The following is a 20,276-nucleotide window of genomic DNA, read 5'->3' as shown; positions in this document are numbered from 1 at the left end:
TCTTTCTGGTATATGGATTTCAGATCCCTTTTTGATAAACAACCAGCAAGGTTTCAGCTAAAATTGAAAGAGTTTTGGTTAAAAATAAAATCGCCCCCGCATGAATAGGTAAAGAACATATTTCTGTCGGCAACCATATATTCGAAAATAACACTCCAGTGTATAAAAACTCTTCTCTTGTCGCTAAACTGGGACTATATAAATAGAAAATGATAGATATAGAAAACACTCTAAGTGTCTTTTGAACCCTGTTTTGACCTTTATCTTATAATAAATAGAACCGAAAATAACGTCACGAAAATAACGACCGAGATAATGTCAAGAACGTTGAACGTCTAACTGTCGTAAGAAGACGTTTAAGCGCCATCTTAACTTATAAAGATGTAATATAAGGAACTATATAAGCTAGCAAGTTTTAAACGTTATGGAAATATAATATTGACATGAGCATTCAACGTGCAATAAAGAAATTTGATGAAGTGCTTTACCGATACTTTCTTTATCTTGACAATTAATTATTTTGTAAATAAAGGTTACGAATTGCTGATTGTCTTCTTTAGTTTGAAAACTATCTGGAAAATTAGGCGAAACCGATAAAAGAGACTAACTCGATCCATCGTCGCTGATCTATGTGATAGAGACAACTGTGACGAACAACTTCTCCAAACAAATAAGAAAATTGTTCAAGTTGGAAGAGATTATAAATTTAATGTTTCTTCACACGCAAGACTGAATGTTTTGATCAAATCTAAAAATATAACACAATCGAGCCACACATGTGCTTCCTATTGTATTCTCTTTGTTTTATTTTCCCCAATGTTTATTGAAGCTCTTAAAATGACCTAATAATGACATTGGTTTCAGAGTTCATCTATACTCTATAGGAGGCGTGGTCAGAAAACACAACTGAGAGAAAGTAGAAGGCTTCAGATTCAAGTGGCATTTTATGAAATCACAGATTTACATAATGTCAGCTCCACAGATATTGAGGTTTAAAATAGGATTTCTCCCAAACGGAGCTAGTTTTGAGCTCGGCTGAAAGCTTTTCAGCCGAGTTGTAGCGATCGTGCGGGTTCTGTTGATATTTCTGTCACTTTTGGCCACCGTGTTTGAATGACTGCCATTTCGTCATTTTTCGTTCAATTTGGCTGAAATTTCATCGGTGTTTTGTGTGAGTTCAGTTTACATACATGCGATCGTATTTTATATATTTGATGGTCATTTGAGGTCATTTACTGAAAACGTGAAAAAATGCTACTCCCCCTGGTGCGTTTGTCCAAATCTGCTAAAATGTTGTGGATTTAAACGTTTGAGTTGTGGTGAACCAAAGTTGCTCAGGAAAAATATTTTTGTCCGTCGTCATGTGAGGGTACAAACACAGGGCCTTCTGTAGAGTTTACAGTTATGATGAAATGTAGGCCACAGATATATGCAATGATCATTAAATATGTTTTTCAACCCTTTAGTATTCATGACCAGTATGTGAGGTTTGATGTGAGTAGCAAAATGTCTTCCGTCTTAATCTTCCCGTCGTGGGAAAATTCCACCCGTGGGAGGTTTGATCAAGTCAAATATTGACCTGTTATTCAGGCTTCCTATCTAGTTCGATATCATTCTCTGTAAAAGGACTATACTTTGCAGATTGAATTTTCCACAGTTTGTCACAAACAGTTTGTGTGAGTAATATACGACATGTGAGAGTGACCTGTATAGTTGGTAACGATTTCTGATCTTTAACGTTTCTCTGTGGTACGTCGAATTGTAAACAAGTTGCAGGTCGTTCGATTATTGTATTTGTGCAATTTTCGTGGACAATTTCGGATCAGCACAATTCAAACGTGATATCCACATCACTTTAGCAGATGTAGCAGATGGATACCTTTTTTTACCTTTTCTTTCTATTATTGCATGCATGAAAACTACTAAGTGCATAAACTGTTGGTTTTTTTTTTTTTTTTTTTTTTTTTTGTAATGGGGGCGTAGTTTATCCTTAGTTATAAGTACAACGATCTATTGCATAAAATAAGTTCGTGACAGTGTTTCCACTTTGAAGGAATACAACTTTCTAACATTGTAACAAACTATATGTCTGCTTAGAAGGAACATAAAGCAAGGAGAAACGGAGATGGGAGGAAAGGAAATGACACCTTTATCTCGTCTATGTCTTAGATTTTTCGGAAAAACAAATGGATAAACTGCTCGGAAATGTTGCCAATCAAAACAAATATCTCATATAAAAGCTTAGCTGAGCTTCTGCCGCATTGCTGCTCTTGTTTCCTCGGCAGTTTGGTGGAGTTGATCAATGGAAAAGCATGTGATAAAAACCATGTGATAAGTTGTGATGGTACTTAGAAGCTTCCGTACTGTCACACGTTTAAATATTTGTCGAGACAGATGTGAAGTGAGTTAAATATAAATGATACCCATTAATTTATCATGGGCGTCTATTCTAGTTTATGAAGTAAATATTAATTGAGCGGTGAACTTGATATATGATTGATCTTCATCAAAATTCTAGATGATCTCCATTTCATTTTCACACAATAGAAAGTTAGGCAATGTCTTAAAGTAGCCTTTCGACTTCGATTTTGGCAAACTGTCAGGCTATTCTATAACTAAAATTTCATCTTATTTTAAAGAATTAAGAAATGTCCACAAGTCTGAACATTCCACTTCCCCCTTTTGAATATGATTAAAGCGAATGTGAAAACAACGTTTGGACGACACAATTTGATGAATCGATCAAAGTTGCACCATTATCGTATTCTATGACATTTTACTAGCAACCACCTACCCACCCCACCCCCCCCACCCAAAAAAAAAGGCCAAATCAGTCGATGCTAGTCAAGAGTCTATAAACACAAGAAGAGCAATAGCAATATGGCAATATTCTCAGGAATATTATTGACAAAGGTTTCTTGTTTGTTTCTTAGATACGTGTGCCACATAATTTGCCAAATATGTTAGAAAAATATGTCAAGCGAGCTGTTAAGTAAATTGGATCTAATTTATTAGGTATAGGCCATTCCTTACTTTCGAGCAAACGGAAATGATTAATAGGGACATCAATTTAATTGTCACCGTTATGAAAGTGAAGCAATATAGTTTTGAATAACATTTTCTATATTTGGAGAGAGAGATGAGGAGAGTGGAAACGATTGAGCGAACCGTGACTGCAGAAAACATTGAAGAAATTAGGAATATTGATATCGTAGAAATTTAATTTCATTACTAAAGGTAAACAACCCAGACTAAACGTTGTGAACTATTTTCTTCTCGACCCACAAATTTGCGCAATCTGAAGCTTGACAAGTAACGTATATAGGCTTATAGACTAAAGTGTTGATATTTGCAATAAAAAGTTATTGACCAACGGAAGCATTGAACATTGATAATTACCACAAGTATGTAGTTCAGCTGTATGGTGGGAGATATTGGGGGTGGGGGGGGGGGGGGGTGGGGGTGGGGGAGAGGTTACACTACGTGGTGGGAGACGCTACACTACATGGTGGGAGACGTTACGCTACATGGTGGGAGACGTTACACTACATGATGGGAGACGTTACACTATACGTGGGAGACTTTACACTACATGGTGGGAGACGTTACACTATACGTGGAAGACTTTACACTACATGGGGGAGACGTTACACTATACGTGGGAGACTTTACACTACATGGTGGGAGACGTTACACTATATGCGAGAGACTTTACAGTATGAGGTGGGAGACGTTACACTACATGGTGGGAGACGTTACACTACATGGTGGGAGACGTTATACTTGGTAATTAAAGTGTCCTTTTCTTTGAAAGAATAAAACACAAATGTTTAAAAACTTGCACTGTTATTGAGCAATTAAGTAAACAATGTAAATTAAAGTGTCGTTGCTTAATTTTTCTTTTCCTTTTTTGTTGTTGCAAATACTGGACTTTGTGCTACAGAATGCATATAGGATCTACTTACACGTAATTCACATCAAACAAAATGGAATACTTTCATTTTACTTGGAGGTTTCTCTCTGACGTCACAATAGATAAGTAAACTTTTCAAAGTCTTTCAGATTAAGTTACAGATTACAATGATCAAATGCATTGGTCGTCAACCTGACCAGCTATAAAACACCAACAGTTTGGCTGTCTAACTACCTTGTAATGTGTTCTCAAATCTCAAGGATTTTACCTTCAGTAATGTTAACGAACATAATCACAGTTGACGTAATAGCCTTAATGTGACGTATAGACGCTATACAACCGGGTGCGGTCTGTGTCAAACTGTCCATTGAAGTTCAAATATGATGTCATCGCGTGTCGGTTTACGATCAAAGACAAAAGCAAGTACATCGTCATCAAGTAAGTCTTCTTGTGTGTTGATCTATAATAATTTGTAATATCTGTCATACTTTACTTGCTACACTTTCATTTCATAATGACGGCTTGGTTTGCCTCCAAAATTGGTAATTCTGTGTATATTGTCAGAGGGGTGCAATCTTTACACGTGTTTACAGTTGTAGAAAGCCTAAAATACACACTCAATCCGGTAAAACTACTGTGGTTTAGTGGATATATATATATATATAATGGACGATGGCGTAAGTAGGTTTAGCTCATTTGCTGTTTCTTAGTTTCATGTATCATCTCGATAGGCTACTAGGCCTATATTCAGTTTTTAACGTATTTAAAACTAAACAAACGTTGTAACGAACTAAAAAGCGGTAACCCGATAACAAAATTATGGTTTATTGATTTGCAATAACTTAATATTCAATTTTATATAAGTTATTATTATACAAAGTAGGCTTTGTAGGATATAGGCTATAATTATACATACGTTACCTTTACATGAACTTCAACCGTTAGAAGACCTTTTATCTTTATCGTTCAACAACAAAGCAAAAGCAATACAGTTCCAAGAAATAATGTGTAAACATCGTCGTAACAACACTGTCCGTGAGTAACTGATGTCGGTTACGAGAACGCTGTATATGTAGCAATACTTATTCACCGTCATTTGGCCACCCTCAGCAATCAATCAGGAGGCAAGCCAATCCACGGCACAGCTTATCATTAAAGTTCGTATATAGTAAATGGATCACACCTATCTCTGGAGTATCGACAGATCAGTGAACCCTGCCCACGTGATATCATCACGTGTGAGCGGTAATCGATGCGCATGCGTGATGAGGAGAGATGTATAAGGTGAATTTGTATACATTCGTTTTACATTATACGACTTCAACCTGGTTAGCCCTCGCTTGGTTTATATCCGGGAAAAAAAACCCGCACTTTTCCGAGGTATCACGTGATCTACAAAGTAAACAAAGCTATCATCCTTACCTTTCTTATCAAGCTCTATTTCCTGCTGCTGCTGCTGCTGCTTTCTTAGCTAAGATAAGGAAGACAGATTAAAGTACTTTGTAGATCACGTTTTACCCGGGAAAAAATCGCCGTTTTTTCCCCGGGTATAAACCAAGCGAAAGCTAACCAGGTTGAACTCGTGATGTGCTAATATGCAAAACAGAATTGATTAAAATTTAGAACTCTGTTGATTGAAATCCAAAATCTGCAATATCAAGTTGTCATAAAAAAAATGCCATTCCCCTTGACCTGAATCTGTCATGTCAAGTTAAACCAACAGAAATGACGAGCATCTTGAGATAAGCTATGACAAAGACTATATTCATGACGTCATCGTGAACCAATCAAAAATTAACGTTTCATAGTTACAATTCCCATTACCTTTACATGTCAACATTTTCAGTACAGTGTTTTCCCTGAGAGGAAATAAAAAAAAAAGCATTATATCGCATCGACAGTCCTGATACCTATTTAGCGTTTTTAGCTGTCCTTTTGCAAAGCGACAAACTCATTTATCTTAGCTGCCATTTGCATGCGACCGGACAACGTGACGTTATGACGTCATAAATGTCGACCTCTTGTACTAGGTGGCGTTGACGATCAATTTAAGACAGCCCGTAATGTAATTGACTTCGCGTGGGATGACTAATGGATCTCGATGGAGCAGCGGTGGTACTGTATATTACGACTTTTTTTTTATTTCCTTTGATTAAAAAGGAAGAAATTCCAGTAAATGATATAAAGCAAGTGTGGCACCTTTTCACGCGCCCCCCTTTTTCGCCTACAAAATACTCGCTAAAACCTTTGATGGCTGATTTCGCAAGAAACCAAAACTACTCTGTTTAATGCAGAGTATAGCTGTACTAACCTTAAAATAAACTGAAAGAGCCTGTCAAACACATATATGCAATACCAACTTTACAGTTTAAATGCTACCCCCTCTAATTAGTTTAACAACATGTTACAAGCGCTTTAATTGTCTAAGTTAAGATAAAATAAAATCTGGGAATAATTTGGCATCTTGGAATTAGAAGACAAAACTATATGTTACCGGCGTTAGGCTTATAAAGATTAGTATTGATGACAATTTTACATGTGATACCGTGTGCATGTATACAGTTGTCTTACTCGCCCTCCTGCAATATGTACTTGTATTAAGGCAGGAGGGAAAAATGTTATTTCACCGAGGTGATACTTTCTCGACCCCATGTGCATGTCCTCCTTATAACGAGGCAGATGCGCAACCACAAATTTCGTACGGGGCGGACGGTAGGGTGGTGTGGGTGGGGGGGGGTGGGTGGGTGGTTAAGATTTTATATCGCTGAGGGGAAGGGGTAAAATGTATAATGCAGGTTGCAAATGTTGCCTGCAGAATTTTCAACTGTTTAGGTTGTACTGCACATTATTTTATATATATTTATATACTGTACACTAGAATTGTAGTTGTTATATTAATCTTGTCTTTCAGTGGTTGGGAAGCGGAGTGGGAGTGAGGGAGGGGGTTGATGGGGATTGTGTAGGGTTGAGTGCAGTATTACGACGCAATTTGCTTGTTTATTACTTTGGTTATTTCTTACATATCGCCTATACACACACATACATACATTACTGTAAAAAACGACATGAGTATTTTCATTGAAAGAAAACAAGTATTAAAAACAAGGTCTTATATCCTCAAAAAGTCAGTGAGGAGCGGTTTATACCGTTGGAACGATTTCTGTGCGAATAACATGATTTAGATTAATGAACTGCGTTGACATTTAATGAATAGAATGAATAATGGCTAATCGTTCATTTCACTAATTAAGAACAAAGTTGATGAGTATTAATACTCTTCAGCTTAAACATGCATGCATGACTATATATATTTGTATAAATTGAAGGAGCATGCCACTAAAATGATCGAAAACTCTGTTATGAAAATCGTCGGGGCAAAACCTTGAAATATCAAGCGTAAAATTAACATATTATTCAACGTCTCATATGTTAATTGGCCCACGGCCAAATATACAACGGTGGTCCCGAAACTTTGACCTAAATTTTCGAGTTCAATTTCTGTTCCGCTTCGAGTAGTATTATACTGTACAGCCTTTTACATAACTTTCTGGAAAGGTGGTGGGGGAGGGCTGGAGGGAGGGGAGGAGGGGAGGGAGGGGGCGTTGAATGCTGGCTTCTGCATTATGCCGCACAGTGCACCCGGATTGCAAACCAATGAAGAATTGTGTATGTAACGCTGACCTTTTGCAAGGACATGATTCATAACGTTACGTCATAAAGACGTTTGTTTAACAGAATGTTAGGTTTCAGTAATTAGTTATCTCTAAGAGATGGGTCCATCACCATCTTAATTTATCCAACTGGCCAACAATCAAATTCAAGTAAGCCCAATTGCATCCACTCCTACAGGGCCACACTAACCCTCCTTTAGAAAAATCCGCCAGCCCGCCGCCCCTGGTTGCCCTCGCAAACGCTGTGTAGACATATGCATATATATGTATACGTTTTCAGTGCTTGTAAGTTTCGAAGCTGTTCAGAAAGAAAAAAAATCATGTCATATTTGGTGGCGTGCTTCTGTTATGATATATACGGTGTCGTAAACTAAAACTGACACTGAGTGTATACGATACAGTCATAGCATGGCAACAAACATTGATTAAATCGAAAGTAAACACCGACCTTCCCCTTACATTATATTACTAATTATATACAAGGATGTCCCCCTTATATCAGCTATACATCTTGTGATATATATATAAGTAAAAAATATTGATCGTATCAGTCAGTGATCATTCAAGGGTAAATTACTCAATAATCCTTTAAAGAATACATGTTAGCGAATGAATTTTAATATACACAAATCCGTATTGTGGAAAGGAATAAATGGATCTAAACATCCTTGCCCGTGTCCCAGTAGAGGGCGCAAAGGATGTGGGGGAGGGGGGTACATGGCCTCCCCGACTCAAGCGTCAATTGGGGGGGAACAGTGTTTTTTTATATAGCCTAAACGAAAGATAACTAACAATAATTAACCAACGGTTTAGGTAGCTTAGTTTTACAAATCTTTTAAATTATTTCTTATTATTCGAAATTAGACTTCACTTTAGTGAAGCTTATGAAATGCAAACATGATTGGATTTTGGCAAAAATTAATCACAATAAAAGAAGATAAAATATATGTTAATATATGAAAAATGCCACAACATGTAGATGGATTCGAATACGAAGTGGATTGACCCAGTTCGACCTTCTAGGTTTTCGAAGGTCGTTCCGGGAAAGTAAAGTGGCCGGTATTGAAATATATTGCAGGAGTGCACGGTTCATGGTTTAGAATAGAATGTTTTGAATAATTAGGGAGCCACTGTTACTCACCTGTTCTTTTCCTTCTTATGTTTCTTCTTTATTTATTTTTTTTTAAATTTATTTATTTAATGTTTTTTCGGTGTTGGCTCGTATTTTGTCGTTATATTACGTAAGAGACCAACTTTTAACTTAACAGAGAAAGGATAAGACAGAAAAAGCTTGATGTTTAATGTCTTAGAATAGAATGTTTCTGTAAGAAGGGAGCAACTGTTACTCACATGTTCCATTCCATTTCATTTCATTTCATTTTATTTAATGTTTTTTATATTTTAGTTGATATTTTATTTTTATATATTTTTTGGCTGTTGACTTATATTTTGTCGTATGTATACGTAAGAGACAAACTTTTAACTTAACAGAGAAAGAAGAAGCAAAAAGAGAGAAGGATTTAGGAAAATGAGGAGAGGGTGTCATGGAGGACCAGATAAACAGCGGGGCGGGGGGGGGGGGGTCACAGATAAAGTTGAGGAGGTGAGAGGTGAATGGCTGAGAAAAACAGACAATTATAGACTTTTTTAGGACGGAACTGGACTCACTTGAAAATGGAACCTATTTATCGGTCACTTGTATCTCACAAAAACTTGCCTATATAGTGCATCATTCTAACGAGTACCCGATTTCAACTACGTGCTCATCTTAACCATATATTATCATTTGAACCAACTTGGCATGTGGTGTATTGATAATGCATTCTTAAGTAAACTTATCTTTCTGAACTGATATGGTATAATTCCATGATTAGATTTCTAGTATTGTGTTTTCTCGAAACAAGGAGTCACAGTGAAGCCTAATAACGTCATATTATAAGACAAAAGGAATTTGACCTTATGGATTACCCCAATCACGTAAGTTACAATTTAAATTTGATCGTGTAAACAGATTATCTTCGATAAATATCCGAGCAGTTATGTATATCTTAGTTTGCTGAATGCGCGGGAACATTTATATCATCTCTTTTTTCCAAATAGGATTATAAGGCATTTTGCTATACCTCCCCTAGGGTATATTCTCGGACATGAGAAGGTGTATGCTTTACAAATGGTTAATAATCGGTTGATTTGATATATACTTAAAGGCTTTACGATACGCTACTATAGTCTATAAATACGTCGTAAGCCATTTCCATGGACAGTATTTTTTTTTTTTAAATTTGTGATTAAGTTCTGACAGGCTGGGGCGTTATGACGTTCATTATCGATGTACGTGCACCTGCTATATAGATAACGCAAGGTCACTTTCCACGTCAATTAATATGATAATTGAACTTATGCAAATGAGGGGATGCATATGAAAGAAATATGTAGTCATGTCTGCAGTATAACCACTATAACTATAGACTTTTCAAAACAAACTTTGTGGACGTTTTGTCTCAAAATTTTGATATTTAAATTGCTTATGAGAATTAAAATGGATGACTTGGTCGTTGAAGTGTGTTCACAGTGCGGTATCAGCGTCCATGCATGAAGCTGTGGGAAGTGTTTTCACTAATCTCGACTTTCCAACTCATTACAATTTCAAATATATATAACATATACATGTGTATATATATTGGCGTTCCTTTAGACCTATTTTCACCTCCCTCATCCTTACCCGCCCCCTTCCCCTCCCCCGCCTTTTTTAATTGCCGTAAACCAATGATTGTATATTTTGTTTTGTCATTATAGTTAATACGCAGGCTTAATATGAAGGTTCTGTTTTCGTTAATAAGGCCATGGTTTTACGTACTCATCGGAATTACTGACGTCATAAAATAAGTCGGTGTCAAAGGTCATCTTACGAACATAATATCCCAATGTTTATCCGTGATGTCAAACATATCAACTGTATAAACTCTGATAATAATAATATAACGTATACTTCGAATATAACATCGAAACGTGTTGCATGCCTTGTTTACTTTGTCTCTAAACTCGAAACGATCAAAATGAATTAATAAGAAAATCTGGTTTTTATTGTACCAACATCACAGAGAAATCCATGGCAAAAATAAACGAAGGAAGGGTGTCTCAAATCAATGAAAAACACACACTTTGGGAAAGGTCACCATCAACTTTATAAGTACTATATCTCAGAAGACAGCCAAAAAAATTGATTTAAATCATTTTGTTTTATTTATATACTTGAGACTAAAACAGGACAAACATTACCAACATGTCTATAGGAAATAATCAATACCATTAAAGGCTTATATCATAAAGGAAAGATTCATAGAGAATTCAATAAAAAAGATAAATATATAAATAAATATTAAAAAAATAACCCTCTTGAAAAGAACTGTCGTGAAACTTCTTGAAACTGCGTAGGTTTAATTGAGTCTTTCTTTGTTTTGGCGAAGCATAGCATGTAGGCGGATTGATATATACACAATAACAAACCAAAGAAAAACATCATCACTAAAGAATCCAGTTGAATCAGGAATAGGTGGGCGATCGCCGAAAAAAAACGCCCGCAAATATATATGACTTGGAAATCAATGGAGAGAAAGGACGCCACCATCTATTTGACCAACAGCGAGTACTAAGAACACTACATGGAAAAGCAGAAGGCAAGCAAACAAAACACAGCTTCAGTTAGGATAGTATGAATTTGACTGACCACGGAGCAATAATCGAGCGTACAATTAGGAAACCGGGTACTTTTCATTTTGTTGTGTAGGCTTATGTAACCTGACGTTGTATCCTGCCAAGGTTGCTTGTCTTTGCAGTTGGGTTAAAACATCCACTTTCTCTTAAAAAAAAAACACTCTTAGGAATATCGAATGTATAGCGACTGCATGATTACCTTTACAAAGTGAGCGCATTTCGTTGAATGGAATACGTGAATGCAGGCACTGGAAGATAGTTCATTTATACGCTTGGTGGATATATGTTATAACATTCCCCTTAGACATATACTGGCTATATAGATAAGGATGATGTAATTGATGATAGGGAATACAGAAGCTGGACCGGTATACCGGTAATCGGAGAATAGAGGAGGCGGAACCTCCGGGAGGGGGAGGTGGGGTGGACCAATCACTGAGATGTTACTGTATCTCATTCTCAATGGTCTTTGAGCTGTGACGTCATGTAGAAACTATGGAAGGCCGTTAAATAGACCGTATATATGTCCAACATTTCGCCGACCTTCCTCCAATTGCTTAGGCTACAAATTTACACTGATTCTAGGTAAACCATTCGATTTACGTGTATTTTTTAAATATTTGGGTAAAATTGTGAGATTTTTTTTCTGCACATTTTTGGACCAGATATAAATTAAAATAATTTCAACCAGAGCCTGCTCCTGAGAAATTTGTCCCATGCTGCGTTTGAACATCTTCTCCCGGTGCTGAAGGGTTAACCTTCAATAACCGACTGTGAATAGTGCCTATATCATAATGTTGTATATGTTTATAATTACTAGACGAAAATTGTCATTTGTTTTACTAGGGTAATCCATCGTGACTCCCTATACCTTCCCATTGACCAACATTACCCCGCCCAGCTTACCCGGTCTCCAGTGCACCTTCCCCCCCCCCCCCTTTATTTCTCGCCGAAACTAGACCGATAAAATGTATAGGCCTAGTTAGAAGACGCCAGGAAATACAATTATTTTCCGTTTTTCGCCGATGGTTCTTTAAACGCCGGTACTTAATTATGTATAGTGGTAATACGTATATGTACCATTAAACAGAAGGTTATTATCGCAAAATTGCTGAACCATAATGTCTACCATCGACTGAACGACCAATGACGTCACACACCGTTAGTAACTTTCCATCAAGAGTCATAAAAGATCGATAATGGGCTGTCTAAATATACCGTGACCTATATACTTACATTATAAAAGAATCGAAATCACGGAATACCCACTATCAGTATTTAACTTCACTGATAGCTCTTCGTGATTTAGAATTTCATTTGCATGCTTGCGTGCTTCTTAAACTCCGATGACGATAGTTAGATAGGCCTACTAGTCTCAACCCGCACAGCGGTGGCACCCCATGATTATGCATTGGTGGTTCCAGCTATAGGAACTTCAAGTTTAATTTAGTACGTCACGGAAAGAAAAAACCCATAAAAGTTGAGTTATTATTTTCTTTTTTGAATTAGGGACCAAAATTAGTAGTTTTATGCAAGAGTATACAGAATTCCGATTCCGACAAATTTCTTAGTTCTCCCACACCTCCGTCCCACCAACCCCGTCCATCTTTCAACAACTCCCGCTGTTCATTTACAGAGGGGATGTTGCTATAATATATACACTAACTGCAGTACCCTATTATATTTTTTTGTAGTCTAAGAACGGAATATATTCACTGTGACCAATACATGAGCCACCATATATGCCAACATTATATGGTAATGTTTATTTCATCAAGCCGTTGATTCAAACTGAATGGGATTTTAATATAGACCCCAATTTTGTGTTTCGGTAAACTTTATTAGTTCTTCATGAGTATTTGTGTATATTATTGTCTAAATGAAAAAAAAAATGCAAAATATTGAAGCGAAGCCTTTACCACTCTTGGTCAAATATCGGTAGATGTGCGTAATATAAAGGATGCGATGGGGGTGGGGGGTGGGGGGTGGGGGTGGGGTTTGCAATATTTCACACAGATGTGATATGAAAACTACATTTCAAAACAAAAAGTATCTATACTAAAGGCGTCGCACCATTTCATAACAAATTGAAAAACATTACTTTTTAACAAAAGTTTAGAGAACGAAAATGAAAAAAACTTAATCCATCTCTCGACCCGAGTTCTCTTACACGTGTTACTGTAACCACGTGATCATGAAGGTGTTATAAGTCAACTGAACTTGTATCCAGAATCCCTATAGGTAAGTGAATAGATACTGCAGTGCTTAACATGATCTTGTGTCAAATGATGCCATTAAATCACTGCGTATTGCAGTCTATCAGTGAAGATAAGACTGACATTTTCATAGCCGAAATAGCCAAAGTATATATATACAATTCCCTGAATCGTACTTGTAACAACAATGAAATCGATATCAAACTATACGGTGACGTCATAATGACCACTTAAAAGGTGCATATATTATCACCGCGGTGAATGACGTCACGTTGCTTGTACGGTACCCAATTAGATTGCCCGTCCATTCGTCTTACAATGTGTGGTGTATATGTGTTTCAATAGAGAGTTAGTTATGTGTACTGTACATGGATTATAAGCTATAGTAAATTGTCTGTATATTCGAGCTCTCTTATAACGAGAACACCGTCTCCCTTTAAAACGAAATTTGGGCAGAAAATCGTAGGAAATTGTAGAAATGATTGAAAACAATTCGCAAATTTAAAGCAGCTGTTCAAGATTTTCGTTTCTTAATTTCGTAAACTATGTAGCACTCCCTATCAGATTTTAAGCAAATTTTGTAACAATTTTTGGAAGAATTTAGTCTCCGTCATACAATACAACAACTAATGGAATTCATATTGAGCTGAAATTGTGCAAAGTGGTTATGATGGGCATCGAATAAGCGTTGAATAACTATTATTAAGACTTGTTGGACTTCCGTAAGACTTTAAATACACGGCGTGATGTCCGTGCAACGCTCTGATTATACACTACAATGTATGCTATGCCTCCAGTGGATAGGAAGGTAGAGGGGAGGGGGGAGTGAGGGAGGGGGGGTGATTGAGCCACTTCTGTTTTGAGGGGGTACACGCAGTTACACCGCTGATGTAAAGCGCTCCGCTTTTGGAAACCTGTTCGGGGAAATAGTTTATTTTTTAATCAACGTTTAACCATATACATTGCATTCACAACTATAGGTTAGGAAAGTTGACATTTCGAATTTCATTTCCAAACCTTGAGCAATCTACATAGTAGTCATTACAGTTCAAGTCAAGTCACAGGTCATTTTTCGTGACTCCAGTCGACTCAGTAACTCGAGTCACTTTATCACTATAGGGGGAAGAAAAACTTATTCGACTCGTTTCACTTTCGACATATCGCGAAGTAGAATCAGACGTATTAGGCGGCCTACACGTAATTTGGTTCCTACAGGTGACGTGGTTTTCTAATGGCACCTATATATCGTATGTGCATACAAATTAGTGTCATATTATACGGTATAGCTTTGGTAGGGTGAGGTATGATGCCCACGTGAGACTGTTAGCAACCGTATAATTTAATTATGGACAATTTGAAAGAAACACGACAGACAAATATACGTTTATATATATATATATATATATATATATATATATATATATATATATATATATATATATATATATATGTTTAGTCTTTCTATTTTGAATATTAAAGATGTTTTAATCATCTCATTTGTTACTTGCATAGTCTGCAAATATATAAACACCCCCGTAAATAACCTCCCCCACGAGTAGAACGCCATTCAACAAGACGCCTACGCCTTCTGTACCCGGGTATATACTTCTTCGAAGAAGATACCACTTGTATCCAGGTGTTGGCATTTGATTAATACACGAGGATGTCCTTAAAATATTTAAAACAATATCAAGACATATATATGCGATTAATATCTTTAACAAACACCGGTATATAATCTATATGCGTTATATAATCTATATGGTTTTAGGGTATTTAGTAAGCTATAACATCGGTGAAAACTTTCAGAATTGCATTTTCGTGGAAGTTCTGACCTTTCAAAACTATTCCTAGGCAAATGATGTAATAAGATGTATAACAAAGGACAAATACTATTTAGGTGGGACTTGGGAGTATATTATGATTATCCTTTGATAGATAGTGACCATTTCTTGGCTTGTTGGCATATTTGTCATCAATACCCAAGTCTGAAGAGAGGGCGGGTTTCAGAGCTTCTATACAGCCTCGGGCCCCTGGGATCAATTAGGGCGCCACCTGAATCTCCACGCCCCTTATCAATACTGATGTGAGTTGTCATTAAGCAATATGTGATCACGTGCTGTAAGCCATCATTCACCTTTCATCAGTATGTGTGCCGATGTTGTAATGTTGAGGTTGGCGAATGTAAATAGGTTATACATGCTTTTGATATAGATGTTTGCATATAGCTGTTGATTTTAGTGAGCCCAAAATCATTGAATGTTTTGTGGGCTCTCTGAACCTCCAAATTATTCCTAGAAATGGAAAAAGGGCCAATAATATCGTAAAGATATAGGAGAGGTAACACGCTATATTGATAGCGGAAATTAAAATAATTGTTGACGTTTTGAAAATGAATGACCATTATTTGACATGCTGGGATATCAAAGTGACTGTTAATACTGATGACCTATAGAAGACAACGTATAACGTAAACGGGGATGATCGACATCCGTTCAACATTCATCAATATAAGTACCGAGGCTGTAATGTTAATGTTGTCTTGAATAAATATGTACTGTTGATGGAAAATGACGTGTAATTAATATGACGTGCGTTCATTAGATATATATATGTTCACGGTACAAGTTATTAATAGGATCGTTATAATTATTATATGAGTCTGTATTGGCGTTCCATAGCAACCAAACTTCCGAGGGCGGCAAATAACGTAGCAAAAAATGGCTAACCGTTTTAGGAAATTGTATACGTCATGAAATTAGGTCAGAGCTTCTACAATGATGATGATGATGAATTGTAAGGATACGTATCGATTACGACAATGATGATAAGTTTCTTTACATGAGTAAAAAGAAAACCAGAAATAGAATCGACATGTGAAAGACAAGAGGTATTTGACAACAGGGGAATTTTGCCTGATATCAAGGTCACATTGATATAAATACGAATTCAGAACATAAATTGATGCCCCTGCCCCTCGGTAGCGACATGACATTCAAATAGCGCCAAAAGAAAGAACGTTTGCTTGTTCATATTTTTATAGGAGGATAATAATAAAGCTACATATAAGCTATATTTGCGAATCCTGATCAACAAGTATTCACATTACGCTGTGACTATTTATTTGCGATATTTTATCGTATTTTTATTTTCATTTATTTATTTATTTATTTTATTTGTTCTTGCAAGGTATTGATAACGTTGAGGGAGTTCTGTACTCAGATTATATTTTAAAACGGACTAATTACACTAAGAAGCCGTCCCTCGTTAAATTTCAAAACTTGCTACGTAGTAGATCGAAGTAACAACTCTATCAGCAAATCCAGAATCAAAACTTCCTCATTTACAACTCATCACTTACCAGCATTATCCAAAATCTCCAAGCTCAACCACACAGGGCAACCAACTTTACCCACAATCCCAATATCAATGCCACAGGCTCACCCATATAATCTCTACGCTAATGCAACATACCCAGGCTCACTATACAATCTTACATGTTGTCCCACAATCCCACTACCAACCTCCAGGCCAACCCATGTCATATTTACTTTAATCCACCATACCCAGGCTCACTATACAATCTTGCAGTTGTCCTACATGTCCTTCACTGTCACACAATCCCAATACCAACCTCCAGACTAACCCATATAATATCTACGCTAATCCACCATACCCAGGCTCACTATACAATCGTGCAGGTTGTCCCACACTGTCCCACAATCCCAATCCCAACCTCCAGGCTAACCCATATAATATCTACGTTAATCCACCATACCCAGGCTCACTTTACAATCTTACAGGTTGTCCCACACTGTTCCCACAATCCCAATACCAACCTCCAGACTAACCCATATAATATCTACGCTAATCCACCATACCCAGGCTCACTATAAAATCGTGCAGGTTGTCTCACACTGTCCCACAATCCCAACCTACAGGCTAACCCATATGATATCTACGCTAATCCACCATACCCAGGCTCACTTTACAATCTTGCAGGTTATCCCACACTGTCCCACAATCCCAACCTCTAGGCTAACACATTTATAATATCTACGCTAATCCACCATACCCAGGCTCACAGTACAATCGTGCAGGCTGTCCTACACTGTCCCACAATCCCAACCTCCATGCTAACCCATATAATATCTACGCTAATCCACCATACCCAGGCTCACTATACAATCCTCCCGGTTATCCCACACTGTCCCACAATCTCAATACTAACCCCAACCCCCAGACTTACCCACTATCCCAAACGTTAACCCACCATATATTGTGTAACCCACATATCCTAGCGTGATATCCCCAACCAACCATCCAGTATGTACTGTACAGACGTATATTACTTTACTCTGCAGATTATTTCAATGTTTATAAATGATACGCTCGAGTTGGTCATTTGCAGCCTTATTACATCACACAGTTTCTTTCATTATTCTATATCAGTTGCTATCTAGACTTGTAGGAGAGAAAGAGCGGGAGGTGGAGAGAGAGAGAGAGCAGAAGAAAAATTGCTTCACCCTCGAAAGATCAGCGCAGGGTCTAAATAACATCCAAGATCAAACTGAAAACTTTGGCTGCGGTACACGAACACCTAAGACAAAACAAACCGAGCCTAATATAGAACCAGAGATTACTGTAGTATAAAGTTATATTGAAAGCTAAGTATGTGGGCTTATTTCCGTCCGGCACAGCGTTGATATTTCTGTTATATCAATTGTCGGTGCAATGAGGCGCGCCTTGTGCCTTTCCAGAGGGGATGCATGCCATGGTGGTTTTCATCATATACGCATATTGGCACATATATATACATATATATATATATAAATATATATATATATATATATATATTTATTTATATATATATATATATAGATATATATAGATATATATATATATATAGAGAGTTTGACTTAATGAGTGCTACTTTTTTAATTAAAGTATAAAGCAATATATTCCTTTGATGCTCTCTGTAAATAATTAAAGAACAAATAGAGCAATGAGAATTTATAAGAGTAAAACAGGGCTCCGTGGTGTTAGGGAAATTAGAAGGAAACATTTCAACAGAAAAATAAATAAATTATTATGAACTGATTTTTTACCTTTTCTCGCGGTTGCCAAACGTCAACACCGAGCTCTTGTCTGGCATTCGCTGAACCTGGAACCTGTAGACTCTTCTTCTTCCTCTGCTGATTAGCAGACATTTTTGTTTAAGTCAAGATGATCTTATCATTCAGAGTGATATTCCGTCTTCCCTTTTTTCTTTTCTTTTCTTTACTTTCGAGTGCCCCCCTCAAAAGGACGACAACGTGACGGTGTGGTTAGGCCGTTTTCCCTACCGAGTTGTTATCCAACTATGAAATTATTTTCATCAGATAGAGATAGTTTACATCAAGAATATATTTTCCTTGTCTCAAGAGAATGATAAATTAACACGTGAGAGATACGCACAGGCCATGAGTATCATGTACCAAACCATAAAAGAGCAAAATATCCACTCTACAGACTCCAATATATCTCGACTCAAATCCAGGGAATGCTAATGCCGATTAAATTCTATAACAGAGATTGAGCTAAAGAATAACTCGTGGTATATACGGAGAGTGACCGCGCCTTCCTCGAGTGGAGAACCGTCTAAACATTTAATACAAGGAATGACTATACTTATCAAAGCATGAGCAATGCGGTTACTATATCAAGCACCAAGAGTTGTCTGCTCCTTACACAACTGGCTTCAACGCTGGTCGTCCAGGCGCCATTTTGAGAAACAATGTAATATATATATCTTGACTTCCGTTTAGCTACACGAGAAACAAACACCTCCCACTTTTACAACCGTCGCTTAGCGAAGTGTACACACATTGTGCCCACCAAATTGCTCACAGATGTAATAATTTCAACAATATCACGTACGGCTATAACCCGTCTGATTGCAAAATCGACAAGCACTGCAAAAAAAAAAGAAGCTTGCAGACTATTGTGTACGCCTTATGTTCTTCGGGAGATAATTTAAAACGGACTTGTATCTACGCGTTGGCGCGGTATTAAGTTTTTTGTGTGGATGACGCGTCTCTTAATGAAACTTCTTCGTCGATCTTCGCGTCAGCCATATGACAGATTTCGTATAGTTCTCCTCTCTCACGTCTCTATATCTTTCGTTCTCTCTCTGGATTTGTGCATCTTATTACAAGTGACATGATTGTTTCAAGTGAGGGTATTACGGACAATGAAAATATTAATTGAGTCTGATATCCACACAGAATGGACTATCATTATACGTACAGTCGGAAACCAAAAAAAAAAAAAAAAAAAAAAAATTGCACTACTATTAAGCGAGGGAACGTAATGCAATGGTTCTGAAATTAGAATTAGGGCTATATGATTCAAATGATTAGGGGCTAGGATAGCTAAAGGGGGAATTTGCGAGTCTTCGTATCTTCGTTGCATGTGCTTATTTAACAGTACGGAGAGGTTATGTAGGGGGATTATTAATTAACAGGTGGTTCAAACAGTATTCGGGTAGAATTAAAAAGAGTTCACAAGAATTTTGCTTCAAACATGCAATAATCTTTCCATCCATGGATTGTGCCCTGTGATTTGCTCAAAGGGGGACGGGTGGAGTGGGGCTAGGCGGGGTTGTAAATGACACAAGTACTTAGGTGCCCTAAGACGAATCCCATCCCCTCGTCATTGGGTCTCCGAGAACAATTCCAGACAAGACGAACCTACTTTGAATTATTTCGATAGTACCATTAA

General features: G+C 37.2%; 1 protein-coding gene across 2 annotated transcripts in view; it reads right to left on the bottom strand.

Annotated features, from left to right (window-relative positions):
- LOC139981102 (GTP-binding protein Di-Ras2-like) overlaps positions 1-19,744 on the bottom strand; it is a 41,450-nt gene extending 21,706 nt beyond the window's left edge. Inside the window, exon 1 of one of the 2 annotated variants that reach the window (XM_071993287.1) lies at positions 18,623-19,744. In XM_071993287.1, the coding sequence (XP_071849388.1) occupies positions 18,623-18,724 (102 nt within the window). In that variant the 5' untranslated portion in view covers positions 18,725-19,744. Of the gene's footprint in view, positions 1-4,834; positions 5,072-18,622 lie in introns of those variants that run through there. The other variant, XM_071993306.1, reaches the window with a different exon arrangement.
- Positions 19,745-20,276: the final 532 nt, after the last annotated feature.

Source organism: Apostichopus japonicus, chromosome 2, assembly GCF_037975245.1.
Source record: "Apostichopus japonicus isolate 1M-3 chromosome 2, ASM3797524v1, whole genome shotgun sequence".
NCBI lineage: Eukaryota > Metazoa > Echinodermata > Holothuroidea > Aspidochirotida > Stichopodidae > Apostichopus > Apostichopus japonicus.
Note: the sequence above shows the minus strand (reverse complement) of the source record. Positions and strands in the feature narration are given on the sequence as shown.